Source organism: Candoia aspera, chromosome 2 (genome assembly GCF_035149785.1).
Source record: "Candoia aspera isolate rCanAsp1 chromosome 2, rCanAsp1.hap2, whole genome shotgun sequence".
Taxonomy (NCBI): Eukaryota; Metazoa; Chordata; class Lepidosauria; order Squamata; family Boidae; genus Candoia; species Candoia aspera.
This window is the reverse complement of record NC_086154.1, coordinates 150,808,480-150,832,039: the sequence shown is the minus strand read 5'-3', so window position 1 is coordinate 150,832,039 and position 23,560 is coordinate 150,808,480. Positions and strand designations below refer to the sequence as shown.

General features: G+C 43.1%; 1 protein-coding gene across 1 annotated transcript in view; it reads right to left on the bottom strand.

Moving 5' to 3' along the window:
• Nucleotides 1-10,056: 10,056 nt before the first annotated feature.
• Nucleotides 10,057-23,560, bottom strand: part of SMC1A (structural maintenance of chromosomes 1A) — a 31,672-nt gene continuing 18,168 nt past the window's right edge. Inside the window, exons 14-25 of the mRNA XM_063294280.1 lie at nt 23,086-23,202; nt 22,731-22,837; nt 22,103-22,244; nt 21,860-22,005; nt 19,134-19,287; nt 18,930-19,040; nt 15,380-15,536; nt 15,014-15,168; nt 13,319-13,470; nt 11,323-11,392; nt 11,110-11,220; nt 10,057-10,402 (exon numbers count right to left, since the gene is read on the bottom strand). Coding sequence (XP_063150350.1) covers nt 10,319-10,402; nt 11,110-11,220; nt 11,323-11,392; nt 13,319-13,470; nt 15,014-15,168; nt 15,380-15,536; nt 18,930-19,040; nt 19,134-19,287; nt 21,860-22,005; nt 22,103-22,244; nt 22,731-22,837; nt 23,086-23,202 — 1,506 coding nt within the window. The 3' untranslated portion in view covers nt 10,057-10,318. The remainder of the gene's footprint in view (nt 10,403-11,109; nt 11,221-11,322; nt 11,393-13,318; nt 13,471-15,013; nt 15,169-15,379; nt 15,537-18,929; nt 19,041-19,133; nt 19,288-21,859; nt 22,006-22,102; nt 22,245-22,730; nt 22,838-23,085; nt 23,203-23,560) is intronic.

Here is a 23,560-nt window from a genome sequence, read left to right as displayed (position 1 = left end):
TCCACCTTCCACACACGCCACGGGCGACCCTGACACCCAAGGCTTCTCAATTTGCAGGTCTTATTAATAAGGGCCGGTTAAGGTCCAAAGCCTTGGTGGGCGTGGAACCCTCCACACTTTATGTGCCTTGTTCACTTGTAACGTGGGAACTTTTGTTTGCTTCTAGTGAGCACCTTCAATTTGCTCTTGTTGACTGGCCTGGCGCCGTTTCTTGTCACCCACCCCCTGACCCTCGGTTCCAACTTTTAAAGACCACGCCCTTTGTGTGGCGCTCGCCTTTTTCTCCCTTACCCCTTTTAAATGCTGTCACGGTTTTTGCCGATGGCAGTAAGACCTATGGTGCGTGTGCCTGGCGGCGAGATGGCCATTGGCATACCCAAATTACACCCCCTCAATCTTCTGCCCAACGTGCGGAGCTGTATGCCTCCCTACTCGTTTTTCAAACCTTTTCTGACCAGCCTTTTAACCTCATATTGGACAGCCTATATGTTTCTCAAATGCTTTCTCACCTTTATGAGGCTTATTTGTCCCCCTCCATTGAACCCACACTTTTGTCCTTATTTTTGTCACTGCAACATTTTATTTCCACACGTGTTCACCCTTTTCATGTTTCCCACATTAGAAGCCACCAGCCCTTTCCTGGGGTTATCCAGGAGGGCAATGATGTTGCTGATGCTGCGGCTGCGGCCGCATCCTCCCTTTTTTGCCTTTCTCTGACTACGGTCACCCCCTGGGAAAGTCACTCGTATTTCCATCAAAACAAAAAGGCCCTTATTAAACAATTTCAGCTTTCTCCAGGAGAAGCGACAGCCATTGTCCAACAATGTCCAGCCTGTAGCAAACAAGCACATTCAATCCCTATGGGGGTCAACCCGCGTGGGACGGAATGTTGCCAAATCTGGCAGATGGATGTAACCCAATATGCTTCCTTTTCCCCTTGGAAGTATTTGCATGTGTCTATTGACACATTTTCGGGGTTCATCATGGCCACCCCCCAGAGGGGTGAAGCCGCTAAACATGTAATCAATCACTCTATTCGGACTTTTGCGACGCTGGGATGCCCAAAGCAAATAAAAACAGACAATGGGCCCGCCTACTCGGGCGGTGCTTTTGCTGCCTTTTGTCAAAAATGGGGAATCACCCATAAACTTGGCATTCCATATAATAGTCAAGGCCAAGCCATAGTGGAAAGAGCAAATCAAACCTTGAAACATGCTCTCGATAGATATATCGACAACAAGGGAAAAGGACCCCCCAGCCTCCCAGCGGTGCAAGACATTCTCAATATCTGTCTCTATACCATCAATTTTCTCAACTTGACCGGACAGCCAGCAGCCTCTGCTGCTTCTCGGCACTTCGCATCACAACCCGCTGTTGACCACCCTCGCCCACCCGTCTATTATCGACAGCTTCCTGACCTGACGTGGAGAGGTCCGGCGCAACTCATCACTTGGGGCAGGGGTTATGCTGCTGTTCAACTTCAAGACCGTGTTTTATGGGTCCCCGGGCGTCACGTGCGCCCCTATTTGGTCGCCCCTGCCCCGCCCCCACCAGCTGACACGGACCCTGATTTGTCCACCCTTTTTGTTTTTCCCTAGGTGATGGCTTCGTCCCCGCGTTGGTTGGGCCTTTTGTGGTCATGTTTTATCCCCTTCGCTGCCCAGGCATCACTTGAGACACATCGCCCGCAATTATTCACCTGGACTATCCGTGATTTTTTAGGGGTCCCCCTTTATACTGTTTCTAAGCGCACCCATTGGCCTTGGTTTCCCATGTTATATTTTGATTTTTCAGAAATGGTGACCGGGGCCACGGCCTTTGCAGGCCCGGCCGTTCATGGCATACCCTCGTGTTTTCCCTCGCCTCGAGAGGTGTCTCAGTCTTATCTCTATTTTTGCCCAGAACAGCCCGCCACGCCGGCCCACATTAGCCAGTGTGGCGGAGCAGGCCATTATTTTTGTCGAAAATGGTCCTGCGTCTCCACGGGAGATATTTATTGGGACCCCCCCACCAAAAAAGACTATATTAAAATTGTCCGGGCCCATGGCAAACCTCTTCAATCCCGTTTGAATTGTCCCCTATATGCATGTTGCGCACTTAAACGTAACCCCCTCAACGTCACTTTTTCCCCCTATGGACGGGCCTTGCCTCAGGCCCGTTGGTTGGTTGGCATGCGCTGGGGAGGTCGCCTATGGGACGGCTATCATGATGAGGGCCAAATTTTTTCTATTCAGCTTTCTGTTTTGCCCGACATCTCACCGCCCGTTGGTCCAAACCGAGTGTACCCCGACGACCCACTCATCGCCCCGGCCAAACCAACCGTTGGTCCAAACCGAGTGCGCCCCGACAACCCGCTCATTGCCCCTGCCAACCCAAAAACAAACGCCTTTTATAACATGTTGGATGCATCCTTTTCACTTTTAAATTCTACCAACCCCAACCTTACCAGCTCTTGTTGGTTGTGCTTGATTGCTAACCCGCCTTTTTATGACGCCGTTGGCTCTTCAGAAAAGATCACCAACAACGCCACTGACGCCTCCTGCCGCTGGGGAAATCGGTCCCAGACTATAGCCGGCCTATCGGGCCAGGGTTGTTGTTTGGGCCTTGTTCCCGATAATTTTACTCACTATTGTTCCAATGCCACGAGTTGTGACATGTATCGTTGTACCCCGGTCAGCGGCAGACTTGCTTGTGGATATGCCTTGCCTTGGAATTCTCTTAGCTCCCGGGCCGACTTTTCTCGCCCTTTCGCCGGTCAGTTTTTTATTCCTGGCCCTGGCTCCATGTGGGCCTGCTCATTTGGGCTTTCTGCATGTGTATTTGGCCCAAAGCTGTTGGCAGACTCTCATTATTGCGTTCAGGTTCATTTGTTTCCAAAAATTATATATTACTCTGATTCCAGCCTCTTGTCCCATTTTGCCCCTACCCCCCCTTTGGTCAAACGAGAGATCGTGACCGCTCGTACTTTGTCTGTATTATTGGGGTTGGGGGTGGCGGGGGCGGCCACAGGGGTTGCCGGCCTGGTAACCGGCCAACAAAACTATCAGGCCCTCCGCCTCAGCATCGATGAAGATCTAGAAAGGATAGAGACATCAATTCTTCATCTCCAGACCTCCTTGACATCGCTTTCGGAAGTCGTCCTACAAAACCGCAGAGGACTTGACCTGTTATTTCTTAAAAGCGGTGGACTGTGTGTGGCGCTACAAGAGGAATGCTGTTTCTATGCCGACCACTCTGGTATAGTTTTAGACTCCATGAACGAACTAAAAAAGCGACTCGATGAACGCAAAAAGGAGCGCGCTACACAGCAGGGCTGGTTCGAGGGTTGGTTTAATGCTTCTCCGTGGTTTACCACCCTCATTTCGGCCCTCATAGGACCGTTGGTTTGTTTGGTTCTTATTTGTACCATTGGCCCGTGTATATTTGGAAAATTTATAGCCTTTTTACAACACCGTTTACATGCTTTAGATTCTAATGTTGCCAATATTAACTTGTTGCTTGCACGCTCTCCCGACCCAGGCCTCCCCTCTGAGAAGCAGTCTCTCTTAGCCTTGAGCTCAGAAGAAGACTCCTCAGACGAAGAATTCCCCCAAACTCCCGCCGACCCCATGATCCTTTTGTGTCGTAGGGACTTGGACCCATGAGGCTAAAGTACCGAGACGCTGAGGGTCAGTCGGCCCTTAACAAACAAAAACAGGGGAGATGTTGCATTATGAGCCTGGGGTAGGGCAGGGCTATGGCAGATGGCTTTATTAGTATATGGATATAAGTAGAAACCTGCCTAACGGCACGCTGGCAACATCCTGTTTTTGTGGGTTGCAGCGTGACCGCAGGCATGAGACTGTACATGCAGGTGTCACGCAGTTATACATGCTTAGGCTTCGTGATATGTTTAGCTATGCAAGTGTTATATTCTGCCCCTTGGGGCACTATGCCGTTTCCTGGTGTGTATCCAATAAAAGGAGGCTAGCGCTGACTTTCGGGGCTTCCTCCCGTCTGACAAGCCGTTGTGTCGTGTTTCATTCTCGCCCGAGAGGAGCCCGTCCGGCCGCCCGGGTCGGCCGTCTCATCACCAGCTGGCACCACATCCCGACGAGGACCAGAAACGCCACAACGAATGTTGCTATTTATTGTATTTTTGGTCTGGGTTTCTTTTTTTTTAAATGTTTTCATGTATTGTGTTATATAAACATTTTAAAGGTTATTTTGGATCACCTATTTTTTTATTCTTATTGTTTGTACCATAGACATTTTAGTGGAATTTGATTTATTTTAGCTCTCCAAGAATCTTTTGACTGAAGCTGATAGAAATCAAATCAATAAACTAATTCATTAAGTGGGGAGGCCTAATTAAAGTGGGCCCTTAAGAATCCATAATGCTAGGAAGGTGGAAAGAAAAAGGTGACCAGCAGCAAAGTGGATTTGATTATAATGGTGATGCCTGCACTGTTTGAAGACTTGAAGGACCAGGTTGGGGACAGATTGTCAAGGAGATCTACCTATGTGGTTGATACTGACTTGACAGCAACAATTGCGGTAATATGTGGTCCAGAACATTTAAGCTCCTTGGTAGAAATCCAAATGGCTTCATTCTTCCTACTGAATTCATATATGGGATGGTTTGTTGGCATGTTCTCCTACACAAGCTTGGTTGAGATGAACTTCCCATTCTTTCATTCTTGGCGATGATCCAAATACAAATTCTGAGGAGGCCATCTCATCTTGCCTTGTGTTACTGTTAATGCTGCCTCCCTTTTTTCTTAAAAAAACATAATAAAAAATGGCCAACCTGGCTTAAAGGCTGGCAGAATGGGAAGCTGAGCTCACAGTGAATCAAATTAAGGAAAGCAGCAGGCGAGGAAAGTGGGTGGGGCCTGGGATGACTCAGAGCCTAGCTAACCCATAATCAGTGTCAGGAGCCATGTTCCAGTAATGCATATTTGTGAAAGCCCTCACTAAAGGGATGAGTAACAGAAGCAGGGAAAGATCTATGACCAATGCCCTTAGGTAGGTAGCCATTTTGCTTGCTACAAAGTTTAGCAGGCAGCAAATCTGACTTTCCTCTCAAGCTTCATTCAAACGGAGTTTTTCTACCCCAGAGAAGTACTGCTCCTAAGTAACTCCCTTTCGCTTTACTTGGAGGATTGGTCCTTTTGGTCAGTTTGTAAGAGCAGGATAGGATGCTGTCCGGACTATTTTCATCTCAGAAACCAAACTGCTGTGATGAAGATGGCCTTCTTGCTTAACCAATACAATCTTGTGTTCGTCGTTGTGTCGAAAGGTCAAATTTCACACACACATATATACCCCACACACATCTCCTCCTGGTAGCAGAGTTGTTCTGTTGTTATGGAAACAAGGCACACAGAATATTTTAGAAACATCAAATGTGCTAAAATATAATGAGTGGGAAGCCACAAGATAATCAAGTCTCACCCAACATGAAAGTATGTATGCATATTGGATGGTAGGGAGAAAAACTACTTTTCCCTAAATATGGCAGGAAGCCCTGGTGAACTATCTTTTCAAGCACTTATCAGATGGTCATTAGGATACCTGAGAAGCCATTGGAGAACTGTGAAGCCTCTGCCCAATCTGGAACCCACTGGCCCAAAGGTGAGAATGCTGCTGACCCTAGTTCTTACTTAAGTAGACTTGGCTCATTTTCTAGTAGAAAACCAGGACATCCTGAGATAAACCTTTTCTATGAATACGATTTTTTTTTCAAATGTCAGAGCATGATATACAGGTAGTCCTCGCTTAATAACCATTTGTTTAGACTGTTTGAAGTTACGACAGCACTGAAAAAAGGTTACTTCTGACTGGTCCTCACACAACTGTTGCAGCGTCCTGCAGTCATGTGATCACCATTTGTGATCTTCCCAGCCAGCTTCCAACAAACAAAGTCAATGGGGAAGCCAGCGGGTCGCAAGTTGCGGTCACGTCTCACTTAACGACTGTGGGTGATGTGCTTAATGACCACAACCAGGACTGCCAGAATTGCCAGAACTGCCATCGCTAAATGGGGCAGTCACGTGATGTTTCGCTTAACAACAGAGTTGCCAGTCCCAATTAGGGCTGTTAAGAGAGGACCACCTGTAATGTAAACCCTACAAGCTATTTGTACATTAATTTTCTGGTACATTGTTTTCTCTTTCTTCTCCCCTGTACAGTGCAGATCAGCACACACCAAAGTCCCACTTTGTCAAGGACCAGGGGAAGATTCAGCACAGAAACCCATTGCTTTCCCCATAACAAGGTTTTAACACAGTTCCTATTGTGGGGTACCATCAGGAAATGCTAGTTTCCTACTGGTAAGCCAGCATTAGGAGCTAATGCCCAGCCCACAGCGTTAGTACTCTCTGGAAAATTCATAGGGCTGTCACAGAGAATACTAAGATAGGGTCAAAGTACATGTGCAAGGCCTTCAATATTTAGGTCTATCTTTTCTGCTCTCTACCTCAGCTATCTTTCTGAAAACAAATCCTCTGAATCTAACTATTCACTTCTCTGGTGAAAATACATACTCAGTGAATGCTACTGATAAACAGTCAGTGACTAAGGTCATTAATTTCCAATACTTGTTTAGAGTATCACTACCCAAACAGCAAGCCCTTGCTGATGCAGTCAGTAACTTCTGCAAAGGGCGTATAATTGTTTACAGTCCAGAGAAAAAAATCAGTGGGCATCCTATGTATAATCCTGCACAATTCATTAAATTATTTTCAAGATTATCCTTTGACTATCCTCAGGAACACCGGACAATTCCATAAAGTATTTCCATAACAGTAATGTATTGTGATCCATTGTCTGTCTGGTTAGAAATTGTCTGCAGCAGCCAATAACCAGAGCATAGTTGTTCTTGGAAAACGGAATCCATCTGTAGCTGGGGTCGATTACATTAAAGGTGTAACCAAAATAAAAACTCTCACCATTTAAAAACACATAACATGCTGTAGGTAACAAAAGACAAGATTAATAGGGATATTGTTTCAGTAAGGATCATGTCATACAGACTGCACCAGTTTTTGATGCTTTGGTACATATTACCAAGGAAGGATGGGGAAACCTTGAGACACTCTACGATGCTAGGCTTAATGTAATAATATCTCCATTAATTCAGCTGAATTTTGTTATTTGCTTAGGGCTGAGTTAAAAAAAATGTAATTCTGCAATTTGTGTTGAAAGGCCCAATATTTTTGAACTTCTTTAACTTCTTGCACACAGTACTTTTGGATCCTATTGGCTATAACACTGCATGATCATATTGATGTCCCTATAGTTTATCTGGCATGTCACATCTCTTGTGAACAAAATCATGAATTGCCATAGTCAGTTATATTGCACAGCATACCCCTAAGGGCGAGAAAGAGACAGAACAGTGAGGGCAAAAAAGAAATTAATAATCAGTGTCATGTAGCAGCAACGAACAGGAAAATGTGTCATTACTGAAATGATCTGAATGCTAGATGGGGCTGATTTTGTTTGTTTTGCATCAGATATTCTCATTTCAAACAAACATAAAAACAACAGAGGAGTTAGTACAAGCCTAACCTGTGGCTACTGAAAAAAAAAAGGAAGAAACAACGGCAAATACAATTTTAGGCTGCATCAGTAGTAGCAGTTTCCAAATCACAGGAGGGAATAGTTCCCTTTGTTCTGAGTTTCATCAGATCTCATTCCGAGTACAATATTCAGTTCTGGGCATCACACTTCAACAGTGATGTTCAGGGGCCTAGAAAACTAAGTCAGATGAAGGACCTGGAAGCGTTTAGCCTTGAGAAGTCTGAGTGTCCTAACAGTCAGGATCCACGCTGAGACGAGGAGTAAGTCTCTAGTGTTTTATTACTGCTACGTTAGACAGAAAATCCTAACAAACTGAAGAAGCATGAGAAAGCCCAGACAGATAAACCCCAAAAGTCAAGGCAGGTCTGTTCTGTGTCTCTTTGAATGGCTGCTCAATTCCTCGCTACTGCGCATGCGTTTTCCCCCCTGGATCGGGGCCCCCTCCTGCTCACCATCTGTGCTCATGACACTGAGGTGTGATATGGCAACTCTTCACTTACCTGAAACAGTACTGCTTAGGTCAAAACAGGTTCTTCAGCATTCCAGAGTGCAGTAGTTGGAATAACAGATCTAAGTTACATGATGGCAATTTCCTACTGAATGTTAGAAAAAAGTCCCTAACACTGAAAGCAGTTTGAGAGTAGACCAGTTACCCAGCGAGAGAGCGAGTTCCCCTTCACTGCATGTATTCTTTACTTGGAGATGCTTTAATGATAGCATTCCTGCACTAAGCAAGGAGTTGGATTGTATTCTGTAAGAAAATACAAAGAATTGTGGAAATAATTGAAGCTCCCTTCTGGCTTCCGTAATGGCAGCAGGAAATTGGAGACCAATCTTCGAGCTTAATTCTTCATCTGTAAGGACTGGAAACTTGATTATTCTAAAATTAAAAGAGGAAGAGGCAACACCTGCCTTTTGCAAGAGAAAAACAACTTTAAGCCACACTAAATCTACACAGTACAAGCAGAGTATTGTTCTCCCAGATCATTTTTGTTTCATTATAGACCAACAGCTCTCTCAAAAGAATCCACGCTCAGATCTGCTATACTCCATGGGGCAAATACAATTCTGCACTGTTGGGAGAAAGCTTCCCCTCTTCCACCTAACAAAATAGCATCTATCAGTAACAATCGAGGCTTAATCAATCAAACTTAAACGATCAAATATGCCATAATTCCATTAAAAATATATATTTTTAGTTGAGCTTGACTTCTGCTATTTTCAGGGACATGACCATGTTATTTTCTTGGCAAGAATACAAAGGTGATTTGCCATTACCCTCTAATACCCTTCAGTTTTCTGCTGCCCCCCCATCCAAGTATTAGCCAGATTTAATCGTGTCTGGCTTTTCAAGATCAGGTTAGGTAGGCCAGTTACTCTACCTACTGTGACATAATTCCACAGAAGTCCAGAGAAAGTACAAAAAGTATTACTAGGAGCACAGTTCAACCAAGAAGCTCAGTTTAGGTTTTGTTAAAAGAGCAAACTTTGGCAGGAAAATATATCTGAAAAATATACTACCTCCAACAGCCAGAAGGATGAGTAAATACTGTTTCTTATGGTTAGGGATAAGGCTTCAACAAACCATAAACCTCCTTTCCCTTCCCCATGACTAGCAAAATCAGGATAAATTAACAATGAACTGGAAAAAAAAGCAGCAAAAATACAGCTATGAACATTCTGGAATTTTGCTTTCCTAGGAATTCCATTGGCTTTCTAGGTGTAAAGTATTAATTTGTTTTTAGAAAAGAAAAACTTGGAATAAAGAGGTGATAATTCCTTCGATTAACAGGTCACATCAAGGTCAGAATGCGGGTTAGGTCAGATCAGACCATCAATGCTGCTGTTACTGGCAAACAATCCAATACTAATTGCAAGGCTGCTCAGCTTCCAACAGGAACACATTTTGTCAAAGACATCATTGCCTTGAAAGAAACAGAAGCAGTGCCTTCCCCTCCCAGCACTGTTCACCCAAGGACCCTGTTAGTAAATTGCATCTGGCCCCAAAAGATTCATCAGCACCCACTCAAGATCTAAAGCTTACAGGATTTATGGGGCCACCGGGGCTGGAGGAGAATGTTCAAGAAGCTCAGTGACATTGGGCCAACCTTGGCACATCCTGATGGAAAGAATTAATGCTGTCCACAACTGTCACCAAGCCCCAACCTCAATGTTCCCTTTCCGCTGCACCTTTGGCAAAGAAAAGTCACAACAGGGAATGGAAGTGAAATATATTTTAATTTCAATCACACACAAAAACACATACATGATATCAGGCTAAAAAAAGAGCAAAATCTGGAGCCACACCTTAGGCGACAGCTTGGCACGAGACGAATTCTCATGAAACCACCATTATTTTGGTCCTATAAAGAGTTTTAAAAGCCAAGTGGGTTTTACTGGAGAAAACAAGATTCCTCCTTTTCTCTTCCCCCGTACAGCAATGAGGTGCTGTCTTTAAAAAAAGGAAGTGGGGGTAGGAGGTAGCCTTACAGCTACAGTTTTGGAGAGAAGGGAAAATCTGTCATTACAGACACAAAGATGACGGCCCCCAATCTAAGAGTGATGCCGCTTTGTCTTAAAACATTTAGGTTATTTTCATCCCCTGCCCAACACACACCTGCTAGCAGTTCCATAGGAGAAATAAAGGGCAGGCAATGGTTTAAGGCCTTTGAAGGAGAGGGAAAACAACAACATGGGACTGGTGGAAGGCAAAGTTGGGAAAAGACAAGCAGTGGTTCAGCTTCCTCTGCATCTACTGCTCACTGGGATTTGGGTTGGCATCGGGATACTTGGTGAGGTCAAAGGTCAGGACTTTGCTGATGACACAGTCTCCTTGCTGTTGGGAAGAAAAAGAGGGAAAACAGCATAATAGATCATCCTGTTCTTTCTCTTCTATAGCAGGTAGGTTCAAGACCAAATGTGACACTAAAAAAAATACGTTTATTTTAGGTGTGCTTGAACTAACAGGCTCAGCTTTCAAGATACATTCTTACCTTTAATTTAGGAAAAAGCCACTGGAGAGAGAGGAAGGGAATAGGGTTGTTCCCCCCCAAGTAAAAAAAAAAAAGAGTTCTTGTCATGTTTGTTTTTCAGGCCCACCTAGCTTTCTTCCCTCATGAAAAGAAAAAAACCTCACTCCTCCCCATTCTGGTCATCACTTTTTTTTCCTCTCAAGAGAAGAAGGAAGCAAACGACAAGACAGGCATCAAAGAACAACATCTCTGAACATTTTTGGAGGAACCCTGTCCTCATCTATGGCTGCAGAAATGGGGAACACCAGCTTCCTTAAAGGGGTATTACTGCAGGAGCCTCTAAGCAAACTAGAATGCCCGCGTTCTCTTGGAGAAAGGCTTGACAGGAAGAGATTCCCAATGTGTCGCCCCTCACTTGCCTTTGCTTCCTAAAGCGCAGCTTTCACCTTGTTTTCTAGTAGGGCTGCCTCCATTTGAGGTCTCAGATCTCTCCATTTCATTCAAGGGGAAAGAAACATGATATTGTCAACAACACTCTCTGAAACGTTTCTTCCCCTGTTCACATTCGTACCTCGGGGTAAACACCGATGAGGCTCTCGGCCTTGGTGTAGAACTCCTCCTTCAGGGAAATAACGATGGCCTGGAAGTTGCAAGTCGATTGTTCCTTGATGTAATTGGCTACCTGTTTGGAGAACAGGGATGGGGAGAAAGGGGTGAACTGGGAGCTGGCCAAGTCCTTCCCCCTGAGCCAGTAAGGTCTGCCTGTCCACCCAACCCTACCAACCTTTCCAATGTTGGTATTGTCCAAAGCAGCATCAATCTCATCCAAGACAAAAAATGGAGCAGGCTTGTAGCTGGGGACAGAAATGGCAAACAGTCACACGAACGTGTGCAGTTGCTTCAGTGGAAATAAGCTCTTTTTCAACTAACTCCATGCTGTCCACTTTCGCTAGCAGTAGCTCACCAGTTTCAAGACAGAAGACTGTCCTAGCAGCTACCACCTTCGATACTCCCTTTGCAGATGCTTTGCACATACCAGGGGCTCCCATGCTCTGGGCAGGGGACCAGTGCAAGGGAAACAAAACGAAGCAGCCTGCACTGCTCTACTGTTGACACAGACACTGGCCAAACGACACTTTGCTGCCTCAGGTGAAGCGGGCAGGAGAACACTGTGACACTGGCCAGAAGAAAGAGCAGTCAGCCCAAATCAGCCAGTGCCATTCCTTCCAATCTCCCAGGCCAGCCCAGTATTTCTTTCCCTTCCACTATATACAATAATACACTCATGGCTTTTCCTGCTACTGTTTCCTTCCCTGCATCATGCCTGAAATCACTAAAGCTGCCCATACATGCTCACACAGCCAACCTTGTAACTACTACTGTGGCTCTGTATATGTCTCTACTCCACTCTCTCTGCCCCACAGAACCAACCAGTTATCTCACCCCTCACAGTCTTCTCTTAAACTTTCCTTCTATAAATTTTGACAGCCCTCAGCCCCAACCCAATGTTTTCTCGAGTCCATGGCTGAAGGCTCTTTGGCCCTCCTCACGGCCGCCATCACGTGCACAAGAACTCCAGCCTCACCTAACCTCCCTGGCTAGCACAGTCAGACACCCTCCAGCAACCAGATGAGGAGGGTGCAGCTGTTTCTCTAAGCATGCAAAAGGACTTCTTTATCCAATAAGGAAATAAGTACAAGAGGGGGAGAGGGCTAGTCATTATATATACACACATACATACATACATATTTATTTATTTTAAACAAATATGGGGGGCGGAGGCAGGAGGGAATTTCTCCTGAACAGGAAAATGATAAACCACCTGTATACTGAATAAATTCCTTTTTACATATAAACACCATTTTTTCAGCTGTATGCAAATACAAATATATTTAAAAGCATTTCTCAAAATCACAAAATCTATGTAGCTTTTTGTTTATTTCAGTCAATAGGTATTAAAGTACTGTATAACTTCTATCATCAGGGTGATTGCAGAATGTTTTGATGTTAAAAAGGATTCCTCATACTCAAATAGTTTGGGGACCACTGGCATATATAAGGGATGCACTTATCCTGTTGATTCCACCCTCCAAATCCAAATCTGACAGAAGGAGTCCCTGGAAACCATACCAAGTCAAAGATTCTCAACTGTGTGCCATCTCTTGCGCTGTCCGGGGATCTCAGTTTTGTGCACAATGTGGCCACAAACTTTCCTCTTCATGACCTCCAAGGTCTCTACCTCATGTGACACTTTGGTTTTGTGACTGGACATGCCATCCTGGCAACTAGGCAGGACAACATTCCATGGCACCTGTAATGTCCACAACATGTTCACAAAACTCATATGCAAAATGGCCAAAAAGGCTGAGGACCCACGCTATGGCAGATGACATCCAGGATTACAGAGTACTTCATATTCAGTTTTGATTAAGAAGGTAAGTCACTATTCCCAGCTGTTGGTGGAATAATTTCTGGAGACAAGCAAATAGTATCTACAAAAGAGCCCCCCACTGATTGAAGGAAGGATATGTGACATCTGCATCTACCTGACCTTTCATTGCACATTCTCTGGGCTTATACTCCTCTACATCAAAAAATGATTAGGGCTAAAAGGTCTAAAATGTAGACCCACTAGAAAACTTAAACCCTCCAAAGTGTTTAAAGAATAATGAGCCATCTCTACAATTTTGCTCTCCTCACTCCCCACTAATCTTCCAAATCTCAAGCCAGGAGAAGACCAACTCTGGTTAGATTTTCCTTCAGAGCAACTTTGGCCTCACCTGTGGATGGCAAAGAGCAGAGCTAAAGCTGCCACCGTCTTCTCCCCACCGGATAGATTGTCCATTGGCCGGAAGCGTTTGCCTGGGGCTACGCAGTTGTAATTGATGCCATCCAGGTAAGGCTCTTCTGGGTTCTCAGGACCTAAAAAAGCCTGCAGAAAAAAGAATGGAAGGTACTGAGGGAGACCACCAAATATCTTAACAAGAGATTCATCGTTTGTAGTACTGTACTGTGAAATTATAACCATACTCAAGAGGGAAGATGCAAGAATAGATAAATAAGGCCTATTTCCAGGTGTAGAGGGATGGTGGGGTGCTTTAGAATGCAAAGTATGATCAGAAGATCAAAAATTGTAGCATTAATTTTTTAAAAGAAGGTATTAAAGTTTATAGTCATTACATTGGAAAAAACCCCTTCATTATATCATCACTGATTTGGAGGGCAAGGAGAGAAAATGAGAGCTGTCCTGTATTACATCTCCTCTTCACAAACAGTGGTGCTATTTCAAATATCTGACTGGGGCCATGTACAGTATGTAGTTCTTCAGGCAGCAAGAGTTACAGACAAAGGTAATTGGTTCTGCACGAGTAGGACTCTGAGAGGGGATCAGGCTGTTGCCAGGTGCAAGAACTGGGGCAATGACAATACAGGGGGCCGCAAATCAAAGCCTCGCACATGAATAAATATTATAGTTTGCATATGAATGAAAGAACAGCCGCTAGTCTTTGATCGGTCTTCTGAGAGCTGAATGACATTTTTGCAGACAATTCTGTTTGCAACTGGAAAGCAAATTTGCATGAATCCAATTTCTTTCCACCTGATTCCTATGAGAGCAGAATTTTGATTTCCAATTTGCAGCAAACTGGCTCTCAATTATACTCCTTCCCAATCAAAAATTGGCTAATTAGCAAAAGAAAACACAGTGAGTGCATGTACACACACAGAGACATTTCTTGTTCATTATAGGTTTCATTTCATTTTAAGAGACACCATTCACTGTAATGACTCCAGAAATGTTGAAACGTGATAAACCTAAGGCAGAGATGTACAACCTGAGGCCTCAGGATCATATGAGGTCCCTGAAGCCCTTAAATATAGCCCTCACTTACCTCCAAAGATCTTTGACAAACGATTACATTATTAAATAATGGAGAGTAATCTTATCAGCTACATGTAATTTAATTATATTGAAAAAAAAAGACATCACTTTTAATTTTTTTTCCTGGCCCCACTTATTCACATGTCAAATAGACCCATGGCCCGCAAAAATGTGCACACGCCTTCACTAAGGCACTGGATTGTGTGTATACTCTACTTCTGAAGAAGTGCTGAACTGGATATTTGATATGCAGCTTCTTCAGATTCCCTGACTTGTGTTAAAAAAAAAGAGATGCAGAGTTGATAGTTTTATGGCCAAAAAGATCTGCCTGAAAGCGTCTGAGCAGTGACTGCAAATGCTCAAAAGAAGAGTGCCTAGAGTGGGTGTATGAAGCATCAGGGCCTTACTTGCCCCTCCCCAGAAGTAACAAGACCAGAATAAATAGTGCAAAAGAACATCTGTTGAAAAGCATGATGCAACTTAAGCAATTATGCAAAATCTGCATAATTTACCTAAGTCACAGAATCCTGCTTTTTCTTGATTCAGCAATTGGATGGGCTGGCATGCAGCCCTCTTCATAATATGGCATCCTCACCTGGGCACTGCTGTTTCGTGACAGGGCCTTGTAGATCTCATCAATGTTGGTAGCTACTGACTCAAAGCAGAAGTTGAAACGGTCAAAGCGCTCCTTTTTAATCTGCTCGAAGGCCTGCTTGGCTTTCTTTGCACGTTTCCGGGCAGCCTCAAATTCTGGCAGGAAAAGGAGCAAGCATAAATGGTCCCATCCTTCCAACAAAAGGCCCCATCATACAGTTGGGCTTTCCCCAAGCTGGTGCCCTCCAGATGCACTGGATGTTCTTAAAATGCTTGCTAGGAATTAAGGGAGTTGAAATTCAACACCAGGAGGGCATTTGTTTGGGAAAAGCTGAGGTAATTGAGGGCTACAAAAGTGATCTGGTACCATCAGAGGTCTCCTGGAACTTGTCCCTCACACTTTCCAGCTTCTCCATGGCCTTCATGTTTGGGGCAGCAATTCGCTGTAATATGCTCTGTTGTTCATTCAACTTCTGTTGCAGTTGATTCATCTCCTGTTTGATCTCATCTTCAGACTGAACATCCTACAAGGAGAATAAGAGAAGGTAGTTATGGAAGCCAGAGAACTGAGTAGCCCCCCAAGTCCTAGAAACCTATGGACAACTAAGAAAGGTTTACTTACAAAATTAAGGAAATTGTTTCAACCCCACAATTCAGGGCCAAGCCGAGAGGTAACTCCTTGATTTTCTCACATACTGTTTTTATCACTGATTTTATCTTACAAAAGTTCAAGCTGAGTGAGAATCCTCAGAACATTGAAAGTAATGGAATCAGCAATCTCTTCATCAATGGGGCAATGTTGAATCCAGATCCCCATCCATTTTGGCCAGTGTACATATTTGGAACATAAACAGTATATGGTGAATGCTACAGCTGCCATGAGAAAGGAGGAACTTCCCATTCATGAAATGGCTGCCCTTGCGGCATGGCCAATTGCAAAAGAAAACAGATAATGCATGGACCCAAAAGGCCTCATGGAAAAGGCCCACAAACATATTAGTGCCCACATGGATTGTGTAGGTAAGCTCTGTCTTACCCAGCATCCATTTTACCATTCAATTGTCTCAATATACTGTATAGCATGGCCAGAAAGTATATAGGTAGCAGCTGTCAAGAATCATAGAATCCATGCTAGCTATTTTATAGTAAAAAAAAAAGTAGGTATGGGGAAGAAAAGTTGAATGAATAAAATAAAGGAAAAATAGTATCTCTATGCAACTAAGTCTTTAATTTCACATTTAGACTTTTGCATAAAGGCATATCTCTTTTCAGACAAAGAGGATGACAGACACCACAGTGAAGTCAACAGTGCTTCATTCCCACAGGAGGAGGAGGAGGGGAAGAATGGAGGTGAGACTTGCTTGTCCTCGGGTAGGATACAAACTGTTACACTTGGCCAAATCCCAGCTAGCCAGAAGAAGGGTGTAAGAATCAGAAAGGTCTCCTCCAATCCCTGTTATTTGAGTGATCCAGTAACACATGACTGGACCAAAATCATGGAATGGGCGTCCTAGGACAGCCTTCCTGTTATACCCTGAGGTTATTCTCCAATGTCCAGCTGATTTCTCACTCAGGCACTTAGTGATTACCTCTTAGATTTCATGAGAATCTATTTATTGTGCTGTGCTTGTGACTTCCTACTGGAGTGGGAAGCCCAGCAGCTAGACCATCTCCTTGAAAACTCTACTAGCCAGGATGGTCCTGCCAACACTGACATCTTGTGGTCAAAGATTATCCCTCCTCAAAGGCTCTGGGTTAACAGCTTAGTTTGCCTATGAACCAGTTTATGAAAAGGCAGACAAGGCACTGGTCTTTCACTCCCAGAACTTAAAGAGTATTCAAACAACTCTCCCAAGCCTAGAGCAAAAGACACTGTAAACTTATCTCACCTCTTAAAGCAAAATGAATTACTAGTGAGTCTTATCAGTTGCAAACTCTTTTTCCCTCTCCTTTAAGCACTTAAACATTGGAACTTCTGAGCAAGTTCACTCTCATGACTTTTGTGGTAAGAAAAAGATAACAAGACTCTTTACATTTTCAAGCAAACAAGCAGTTTTACACATGGTAAAATCCTCTATAAAGACTGTTAAATTTACCTTTTAACAATTCTTTTTGAAGATTTTTAACAAAGGGTAGATCTCTAATCAGCCAAACCATTCAGAAAACCCAACAATTACAAGGAGATGTTAAAAAAGTCTAAAAAAAATATCCAACCACATTTCACCCGGATCTGCTGTGTCCAGATGAGGCAGCATGTTCCTTTTGCTCCCTCAAGATGGTAATCACATTCCTTGCCTTCTTGGTAAACATCTTAACAAATAAGCCCTAATGTTTAACTTGACCTGAAACAACATTCTTTGGCCTTTTACACTCACATAAATTTACAACATTCCCATAGTTGCTATTAATATGGTAAGCATCAATATCAAAAATCCTGCAGATGACAGGCAAAGTAGGCCAAGCCTTACATTCCCAATCTTGTGACTGTGGATCAGCCTCCATGATTCCCAGTCAGCATTTGGTAACTCTGGAAGGGATGATGAGGACTGAAGCCCAACACATTTAAAGGGCACCAGGCTGGAGAAGGTCACTCTAATCCTTGGGGCCAGACAAATAGGTTCTTAGGAGACAGGCACTATATGCTCCACAATACTTCTCTTTAATCAACTGTAAAGCTTTAATCAGCTGCAATATTCTAACATCCTTTCCTCTGGCCATTTAATAAATTAAGGAGCGTGACATTCTGATCAGGTTTTTAAATCAAAGGACAGCAATAAAAAGATAAATGTTTTCAAGAGAGAGGTTTCATTGTTTTATGAAGCTGAATTCCTCATTTTTGTACACAATGGAGAGATATTGTATAAAACACCCATATCTGTAAATACTTCTATTTTAAATACAAGAAGTAAAATGCATGAACAGAGTCTGCTTGCACAAACAGCCTTTCTCCTACTCTTCTCCCCAACCATTAGGCCTCTTAATACTTGCTCTAGAAGGTGCTGTACTCCTATAAACCAGATCTGAAAGAGTTTTTATGGGAACGGAAGTAATTGGATTTCTCCAAAACTGGGGAACTATTCCTTCTAGTTACCTCAGAACTATTCCTCCAAGTATCTCAAAATGATTCTGGCCCATATTCATTGTCTTAAGAAAAGAGTAACTGCTCAGAACCATTAAGACGATCCCTGCTGATTTAAACCAGGTAGTAATACTCCCTAGAAGCCAGCTTCATCTAAGATGTTTCCCAACCCTTCAGGTTTTTGGAAATTATGTTTTTTTCTGCCTAGTCCCCCTCCATATATTACAAGTATGAAGCCTTCAAGGGTTTGGTGCCAGGACAGATTCTACAGGAGCTTCCTCACTCCTGCTGCTTATTCTTTTCTCATCATCTTAGGAATGGCTCCTAGAATGTGGTCCTCTCTCCCAGGTGACTTACCTGTCTCCCTCACTAGAGAGTTTTAGACAGCAAGGACAATTTTTGAAAAACTTTTTTTATTTGGTAAAATAAAATCTGTGGAAAGTGGCTTGTCATTATTCTCTTTAATACCTGCTTCTTTTAAAGTATTTCATGATCTATTTTTATTCTGAATTAGTCCTACTGTCACATGGTCTTTTATTTCATTTTTATTTACATCAGATTTCCCCAGGCTGGTGCCTTTCAGGTGTGTGGGGGCTCCAAGATCCAGCATTCTAAGCCAAATTAACTAGAAGACCTGGAAGCTGAAGTCTAAAACACACTTGGCGAACACTAGGCTGGGGAAGGCCTATGCAGATTACTTGATGAAAATATACAATATCAATATTCTGAAGTAAAGTGCCTTACTGTGTTTGTGTCAGGCTGGGAAGAACAGCCAATCTTTTCAGCTACCAGCCCTCAACTCCTCCACAGACGGCAAACCCCAGAGGGCTCCCCTTACCTTCAGATCCTCAGAGAGGTCACTGTAGTCAATCTCAATGAGAGCTTCTCGTGCATACATGTTGGAGGTCCTCTGGGAACTGCTGGCTGTCTCCTCTCCTTGGGAGCCACCCTGAAATCAAGCCAAAAGAGAAAGAGAAGTTCACTTAACCCATGCATCCTGGCTCAATATTCCTCCTTCCCCTCCCTGCAGGACTTTTCTTACCTCCTCCTGGCTGATATCATCCATGGTGCCTTTGGAGAGGGGCAGCTTAATGTCTTGCATCTTGCAGGCTTGCAGTAAATTGTGGCGGTCACTGCGCTTCTGCTCCAGCTTGGTCTCAATGGCTGTCACCTCCTTCTGCAAGTGAGTCATCTCTCTGCAGAGAACGGCCCAGAGTGAAAGGACGACCCAGGCAAAGCAGCCTCCACCTCTGTAAACACCTTGAAGTAAGCAACGCCAAGATCTCTGGCTTGCGGACTTCGAGAACCATGACATCTCAAGAATTATTAGACACATCAGTCACTCTCATTATGAGCCCTTCCAGACTGGAGAGAGCAAACACTTTCTTTGAATTTACTAGGCTAAGATAAGATCCCTGTAAGCCCTTCTAATAGTTTAGAAGACTTCAGAGTGCAATTTCTACCCAACTGTAACCAATGATTAGTAACAAGTGTGGGCCATCTCATTTGTGGTCCTCTGAGTTCTCGCTCTGAGTGGGTGGTGCTGAATATTTCAGATGTTTTGGGGTGTTTTTTGGGGGGGAGGTGGAGAAACGTAAGGATCGAAATGAATGCAATTAGCTGAGGGCATCCATAGCTTCACTCAAAAATCCCAGCCCCACCCCCAAAAAGTTTAAGGGAAAAATTGATGGAAGTTTAAGAGAAAAACTGGGAGCTTAAGTTTCTGCAAGATTTTTGGCATCTATTTCACTCCTTAAACTCCCCCAGCCAAAACGTCAACGGTCATGCCATCTGTGGAGAAAATACTGCTCTCAGGCCAAAAAAAGCTTATCTGCCACTGGACAGTTGACAGAGGAGAGATCAGATGTAAATTGAAATGATTATTACCACTGTAGTAGACATCATAGCCAGGTGAGATCAGGGGCAGCACAGCACATCCCAGTTGGAAAACCTCAGAGTCAGACATCAATTTTCTCATATACCCATTCTCATGGGGTGCATTTCTTAACCTATACCACTTCTTTTACATAACAAATACTTCAAATAAGGAATTCTGGGCCACAGGAAATAACTCTAATAACTACTGGTTTGGAGATCATTAACAAAGATTCTAAAATCTCACTGCCAATAGCAAATGCCCTTCAGTCTCTGGCGATTAGATGTACGACTTGATAACGAGACTCAAGATTATTTAACTCTTTGGAAAAATTCTACTTTGAAAATTGGTGGTAAAACATTCTATTGGGAAATTTGGGTGGAAGTCAGGATCGTGACTTTAAACCAATTGTTATGTACTATTTTAAGGGTTTTTCCCGACTTCAAATAGAATTTGGTCTTCCCAGTTTGCAATACTAAGTATCTTCAACTTAAGCATGTTCTAATGGATCAATATGAGCCAGATGCTTTGGCCACCATAAAGGCACCAGAGATGCTTTCTTATTTGATAGAATCCACTAAATCCTGTAACGTATCTCTATCAAAAGCTCAAGAACATTTTTAAGGTGGACATTTCTGGGATATTTCAAACATGGACTAAAGAACTGGAATCTCTGATAATGCCCCATCAATGGATTCATGTCCTTAAAATGTTAAAATGGTTATCTACAGATCTGAGATTAAAGTTGATTCATCAATAGGTGTATTTAGGGTGCATTGGACTCCCCAGAGAAGGTATTGAAAGAATGGACATTGAAAAAATGGACATTAGATTTCCTATGTTGGAGGGGTAAAAAATTTGAGAGTTCACTGACATATGATCATATGATCATTTGGTGTCTTTTTGGAATAGCGTGTTAATGTATATAAGTAGATTTACGAGAAAATCTTTAAATGTTAAAGATGTTAATGTGATGTTGAACTATATACCAGAGCTTTGGAATCTGACAGTTTATCAGGAATTATGCATGATTCAAGCATGGGGGTGACTAAAAGAATTATACTAAGAAATTGGAAAAGTTGCATTATTCTAGGTGTCAAGGAATGGTTGTCGGAAGTATGTGATCTGTTTTGGAAAAAGCAGTATTTTCTACTAACCAAAGGATGCAGCAATATGTGTTACTATGGCAGATATTTTGTGATATTTTACAATAATATTTTGTATTGATTATATTATAATAGTATATTTATTAGTCAACCAGTGATCTGACAATATATAAGGTAGATTTTTTCCCCTTCTCTCTCTTTGTTTGGGTTTTTCCTTTGTTCTTTTTTACATTTAAGGATTGTTTTGTTAATTTTGTTAAGAATGTCAAATAAATAATAAATTTTAAAAGTGTACCCCACATACTTTTTCCAACAATTGTACAATTCAGGCTCTCACTGTGCCTGGTAACTCAGGAATGAAGCCATGCCTAATTACTAATTCAAGCCAAAGTTTATGGACCTTGGGTTAAAATGAAGGAAGACTCATAGTTAACCTCCATCAATGGCTATTAATTGTGATAGCAAAATAGAATCTTCCATTTTCAGTAGCAGTACACTTCTGATTGATGGATGTTGGGAATGGGGGGAAAAGCTGTGATCGTCAAACTAGCAGGTTTCCCAGAAACATCAGGCTGGGGGCTGGGGGCTACCTGACACAAAATGCTGCAGAGAGTCTTGCTTTTGTATTCTTAACCGTTCCCTCCCCCAAAACAAGTAATCCTCCATTAATTAAAACCTGATTAGGCTGAAATCAGTTACCAGGTGTAATTTACCAAGTGAAGCGGAGGCAGTGGGGGTCATCTTTGCCTTATTGCTTAGACCTTGCCCTCATAGGCCCAGACTTACTTGTTGGCCCCTCCCAGCTTCTTACGAATCTCTTCCATCTCATGGTTCTTGTCGTTCACTTCAGATTTCTTGGCCAAGTGCTGGTTCTTCAGGTCCTGAAGTTGTGCCATGGTCTCGTCTATGATCTTCATGTGCCGCTGCTCCTCCTACATGATCATTGAAAGGAAAAGCACAGCCATTATGTTTGTTGTGCTTTTCTCACTCTAAATCACAGGTGCAACATAGCAGTAGCCCCCAATGCACCTTCTTGAGTTTTTCTATCTCAGCTTCATCTTTCTTGACAGTCTGCTCCCACATGTGCACTTTGTCCTGATCTTCTTTCAGCTGGTTCTTTTCGAAGTCCAGCTGGATGCCTAGGCGGGTCTTTTGATTTTCAAATTCCAGCCTGGGAAAGGAAAAGGGAAAAAATGTGGCATATATCCAAGACTCCCTTCCCATTTTAAAGTTTGTAAAGCTCTAGTGTTCTTGAGTGTGGAAGTGTCAGGGTGTCATGAGTAAGGATGGCAAGCAGAATTTCTTGGTTTTCTGTAGACATTTCCAAATGTCTCTCCTTAAATTCTTGTTCCTCCCTCTTTCGATGGGAGTAGGAGTTTGTTAGGATTGATGTCCTAACAGCCAGGAACCACGATGAGACAAGGAACAGGTCTCTAGTGTTTTATTGCTGCTACATAACAGGAAAATCCTAACAAACTGAAGAAGCGTGGGAAAAGCCCAGACATATAAACCCCAAAGGTTAAGGCGGGCCCGATCTGTGTCTCTTGGAATGGCTACCTAATTCCTCAGTGCTACGCATGCGCTTTACAGCCTGGATGGGAGCCCCCTGCTCGCCATCCTTACTCATGACACAGGGTGACAGAAATGGGGCCAATACCTTTTTTTGGCAATCTCATTCTGGCGTTTCACCTTCTCCTCCTCAAATTCCCGGATGTTCCTTACTCCAATTTCTCGGCAGAATTCCTCAAATACTTCATCTTCCACCTGCAATGATGAGGAAAGACTGATAGAAGACTGATCTCAAGGATGAAATGGAGGTGTGGGTAGAGAATACATGTTAAAGATATGGTTGCACCCCACTACCTTTTTCCTCCCTTTCTAAATTCCTGCTATTGCTGCAACTTTCCTCGATTATCAACTATCCGCAGGTTTCTATCCTACTACATACCCTGCACCTCCCTTTTGTTTTTAGCCATGCCTCTTTGGCTGCTCTTAGCCTTGGCCCACCATACCTGGTTCATCTTCTCCTTGAGCTCCTTCATCTCACGCTCTCGCCCCTGGATGATGTGTTTGATGTCGTTGATGCGGGGCCCAAAATTGGCAAGTTCACTTTCTAACTTGGACTTCTCCTGTTGGGAACACTACTGAATCAGGATCCAGCTCAGAAGAAGAGACTGCCACTAGGAATTCACTTTTCTCTTTTCTACATGGAAAAACTAACGACGTTTTGATCTTTTTGAAAAATGGCATCTTATCTCTTTTGAACTTATATGCGTAACATGCATGTCATCACTGGCAGTACAGAACCCAATATACTTGCTAACCTTTTAAAACATTGGCTATAACGAATAGAATTATTATTTTTGCACGGATGCCCATTTTTTCAGTCATGAAATTATGTCACCTAATTTGAGGAATTAGAAAGAAGGACATCACAGGATACAAATAATTATTTCATAAAATGTAAGCAGCTCAGAAGGCTCTAGC